The sequence below is a fragment of the Tupaia chinensis genome, unplaced genomic scaffold (genome assembly GCF_000334495.1).
Source record: "Tupaia chinensis unplaced genomic scaffold, TupChi_1.0 Scaffold144991_2, whole genome shotgun sequence".
Classification (NCBI taxonomy): Eukaryota; Metazoa; Chordata; class Mammalia; order Scandentia; family Tupaiidae; genus Tupaia; species Tupaia belangeri.
The window spans coordinates 3,453,136-3,458,111 of record NW_006204851.1 but is presented as its reverse complement, the minus strand read 5'-3'; the positions used below and the strand labels follow the sequence as shown (position 1 = coordinate 3,458,111).

Genomic DNA, 4,976 nt, shown 5'->3' with positions numbered 1-4,976 from the left:
CTTGTGCTGTTGCTGTTGTCTCGCCCCCAGCAACTGCTGCTGCCATTGCTGCTGCTGTTTCTCCAGCTACTGCTGCTCAGATTCCAGCTGCTGCCTCTGCTGCTGCTGAGCCCGCCGCTGGTCTGTTCAGGTTGCTCCAGCTGCTCCGGCTCCAGTTCCAGCTCCAGCTATGGTTCCAGTTCCGACTCCAGGAGCGGCTCAGGCTTCTGCTTCGGCTCAGACTCAGGCACCAACTCAAGCTACGGCTTTGGCTCCTCCTCCAACTCCAACTCCAACTCCAGCTTTGGCTCAGGCTGAGGTTCCTGCAAGTCCGGTTACCACTTCTGGACCACTTCGTTTGTCTATACCAAGTGTGACCTGCAATCCAGACAAGACAGGTAATAATTCTCTGGAGTAGGTAGCTTTCAGTTCTGCCTTAAAAATACTGGTTTATCTGTTGTGCCTGCTCTTTAGCCTGGGTAGGTTATTAGGACTAAGGTTTTCATGTTTTAAAGGGGATTCATGGAGGAGGGAAGAGAAGAGACTTGTCTGTAATGAATTCTCATCAACCACGATGGGAAGGGACATGAGTAGAGGTCATTCTCCTTGTAGAAGTAAATGTGGGTGGGGTGTGGTAGCAGGCAAGCCTCACTTTGCCCTGGCCTTCATGAAGGCTCTAATGCTGTGTGTTTCTTAGAAATCTGAGTTTTTCCTGGGCCCATAAGTGTTGTCTAACCCCCTTTTTTTCCCATTTAGATGGTCCTGTTTTCCACTCCAATACTCTGGAAAGAAAGGCTCCCATTCAGATCCTGGGACAAGAGCCAGATGCAGAGTTGGTGGAATATCTCATCTAAATGGCCAAACCTAGAGCTGCAATTTATCAACAAGAATGCTTTTAATCATTTTCCCCTTTTGTTTGTTCTTATTTTCAGGGTGAGGACAAGGGTTGGGGGGAGGGGATATTTTTTAAAGGGACTTTTTATTGAAATAATATAGTGCTTAAATAATATCATCTGAACTCCAGTCTATTCTGGTATACTTAGGGAGTACCTTTAAAGACAGATGAATTAGAATGTGCTCTAAAGGTGATTGTTTAGATTTATATATTAATCAGAATGTGTTCTAAAGTTGATTGTTTGGATTTATGCAAATACTGGAACTATTAGGTGGCTATACATTGATGTTTTTAATGTGCTAAAATTTGTTTCAAATTTCCATATTCCAGGTCATTTTTTAATGAAGAGCACAGTATGTGTGGAAGACAGTCTGTAACATGTAGTTTGAAAGTGAGAAGCTGGAAAGAATTTGAGTGTTTGCTGTTTTATATAGTTATCATCTAGATAGCAGCCAGAGAAAGCTCTCACCTCAGGCTCATGAAAGGGAGTAGGAGTAGTTTTAGGAGCAATGAGATATGTAAGCTGGAGAAAAGCAAGAGTATCAAGGTGCAGATGGGCACTGGAGCTTATTCTCCTTCTCGATTTCCCAGCTCTTCTGCCCCAGGGTTTGCATTTATCTTCATTTCAGTGGAGCTTTGGAAGTGGAGTCCTTTGGTTCCCTCTTGGAGGTTCATACATTCATATGTATACTCTGGAGTAATTTATGCATTTGGATAATTAATATATTGCTTTCAGATGCTAGGAGAGTACATTAACTGAGTGATGCATAACTTCCTCTCTGGGAGTTAGGTATCAGAGGCCTTGATGTAGAGTTGTATGAGACACTGTGTACAGACATTTGTGATCTCTGTGTGGCCATGAACTCAGCTCCCTTGCCTTTTAGAAAAACAATATTGGCTTTGTGTTTATTTCTTCTATGGCACAGATTTCACTGACCAGATCACCAGTCTCGAATTGCCAATCATTTGCAAAGTGAAGAAATATTTCTCTTGACAGGTTTGAATGCTTTGGATTTCTGTGACCACTTTGAAATAACTCATTTCATTTTCCCAAATTCTTAGCATATGTCTTAAAGGAGTATTTGACTATCACCTCCAAGGGAATAAAATCAAAAGTCCAAAGTACTGTGCTGCAGTCAGGGGAGAGGTGATTGCAGAAGATAGTATCCTCAACTACCTCTTCTCGCTGCTAGTGACTCCATCTTGGAATATCTTTGGGAAGCAGTGGGAAATGTACATGTAAGCAGGAGCCAAAAGAGGCGATGGCACAAAGCCTTGTCTTGGGGCTGCCTCTGAGGACACAGGGAGAAGCTAATTCCCATGGGTGCCTGCCCTGTGTCACCTCTCTGCCCTTCATTAAGATGACAAGTCTACAGTGGCATTAAGATCAGTTTTCAGGGGTATAGTAGGATGAAGGGGGTGGGGGTGTTAGGCAAGGGTGGGTGGTAAAGGTTTGGGAATGTGTTAGTTAGAAACCAGGTTAATAGAAGACTAGGCCTGATATATTACTTCCTGAGCCATAGTGGTGGGAAGGAACTTGAGCAATCTAACCCTACCCCCTTGTTTGAGTGACTAGGAATCTGAGACCTGCAGAGATTTAGTGACGTTTTCAAGATCACACAGCACAGCTGGCCACTCTTCCAATACCATGCTTATTCTGGAAAACCTTTATATGTATTTGAACAAGCCTATTGTAAGAAAAGACATTTTCACAGTCTAGGGTATATTTATTTTCTAAAATGTCCTTGGCTTCAGTAGTTTGTTCAGGGTTCTGAATTTCTATCTTGCCCTTCCTATAGTGCCTTGTGCAAGGTTTCATTTTCTTGACCCCGCATTTCAACACTGAGTCACATGAAACATCCTCCTAAGAAGTCAACTCCACTTCATTTCTCACTGTGAGGTTGGGTGTCTCAGATAATCCCACAGGTTGCTTTGTGAGTATAGGAATGGTGTGTTTAACAGTAGTTAAATACTTACTAAGTTCCTAATTATCACCCAAAGGAATTTTTTTTGTGCGTGTGCCCAGGTGTATGTGGAGAGACTAGAGGGAGTATGACATGATTTCTAGTCAATCTTTTCACATTTTCTATAATGAAATGATAATCCACATTAGTCCTCAGTTATAATGAGAATCCCAAATAGAAATTTAAAGTAAAGTTGTGTTAATACTCATTCATTTTTCCTTTTAGTAATAAGGAGAAAAAAGAAACTTCAAATAGTAGAAGCAGTAAGTAGCAAACTTCAGGGGAGCTGCTTTCTAGCCAAATAACTAAATTAAAATAAACCTTTCATCTACTTCTTTCATGGTTATCACACATTGCCAGAAATTTTGCTGGGTCTGGGAGCCATGATTTTTATTACATTCTGTAAGGTGACAAATGTCGTACATTCCACATTGTGTGGCAGCCATCTCAAGATCCATGTGTTTTGGGGAACAGAGGAAGTTCTTGACTAAGTACTATTTTGAACTTTCCAGAACATCTCTGCCCTCTCACACCAGAGATAATTTGTCTCTGCTCAATTTTCAATGCCTGGTAATTTGCTAAAATAACAGTGTACATCTAGGAGATGGAAGAAGACCATGTCAGTGTATTATGTTTACGGAGAAGATAGATTCTGCCTTTTCAGAACATCTCTACTAGATGTCATGTTAAAAATTCAGGTTTGTGGGAGAAATCTCAAGTTAGCCACTTTTTCACAATTGTGTGGATACAATGTTTGGGGGATCTTTCTGGACTCCCACCTATCTATGCATTTTATTGGCACCTCAAGACAGGAGAGTGACCTTGTCTTAACTTGTACTGCCTGGTGGCCTCTGGGGACCTTCTAATTCAGTTGTACCCCAATATCCCATGTACAGAAAAACTTCATTAGAACAAACTTTACTTGATAGAAAACTCTTATTAATTTTTTAATTAAAAGTAGCTTAAGCTTTATTTTAAAATCATGTATCTTGATTATTATTTGAATGAAGGATTTACTTTCAATGCTGCTTTTGAGCATCAGGTTAACAGGATTACAGGAACCTGAACTATCTGCCATCATCTGCCACAGGAAACATACAGACAGGCTTGTCATGTTCTCTTTTTGTTGGTTCACTGTCAGGTGGGTGTAACAGTTGGGAAATGAACAAATTGATTGTGCAAACTGTTTTTAATAAAGAGCCTAAATACTTGTATTGTGGCAGCTTAAGGTGTATACATATGCACTAATGCTGATAAATTATATTCTCATGTCTGTTAGCCATACAATCTCTTGTTATCTTGATTGTTCATTCACATGGAACATGTTACTTAAAATGTGTGCATTCTTACTGAAAATGTTTTCAAGGAGGGCATCAGCTGCAGGCTAATTGCCACTAATTTCAGCCCACCACCATCCTTGGAAATATATCTTCCAAGTGTCATCCATCATCAGTATGACAAGTGTTGGGAGTTTGTTTATTTTATTTCCGGTTTCAACGATGGATTACATTGAGCCATCAAACCTCCTTCTGGCTTCCCTTGTGATTAATAGCATGTGTTTGTAAAATGGATAGCTGGGGTTGGCAGATGGCTAGAGAAGAATCATCTTTGATTTAAAATGTATGTGGTCCCATAATGATTATGACCCCATTCTGTAATCAACTGAGCTAGTTCAAATAAAGTTAAGCAGGTTTAAATCCACTTTGTGCCTATCTTTTCAGTGACAATAAAGTTAGCTATTTTAAAATGCAGTACCGTGTGGAAAATGCTTTGGTGTTTACCCGACAGAAGCTTTATTTGTGCTGTATCAGTGATTACTTTCAATTCACTATGCAAAAAAATTGCCTTTCAAGGGCAATGTGCAGCAGAATTTGCATTTGCTTGAAGTATGGAATGTGATTATAGATTATAAAGTATTAAGACAATGCCACAGGCCACATGCTCTAATCGGTCTCTTTATATAGTCAGGCAGCATATATTAAAAGCTTTGCATCTTTTTATCTCCTGGTCCCAAGGGATAAAATGATGGCCACCCAAAAAAGGGAATTCATCTATTGGTTAGCATTTCAGAAGGCCCCTTGATACTCCTTTTGTACTCTTGTTCTTATGCCAATCCAGCAGTTTTAGTTGAGTACTCC

The 4,976-nt window shown here is 40.3% G+C and overlaps 1 protein-coding gene across 1 annotated transcript in view; it reads left to right on the top strand.

Moving 5' to 3' along the window:
* Positions 1–4,580, top strand: part of AMOT (angiomotin) — an 85,945-nt gene extending 81,365 nt beyond the window's left edge. The window contains 3 exon segments of the mRNA XM_014583900.2: positions 1–117; positions 120–377; positions 736–4,580. Of these exon segments, the coding sequence (XP_014439386.1) occupies positions 1–117; positions 120–377; positions 736–833 (473 nt within the window). The 3' untranslated portion in view covers positions 834–4,580.
* Positions 4,581–4,976: the final 396 nt, after the last annotated feature.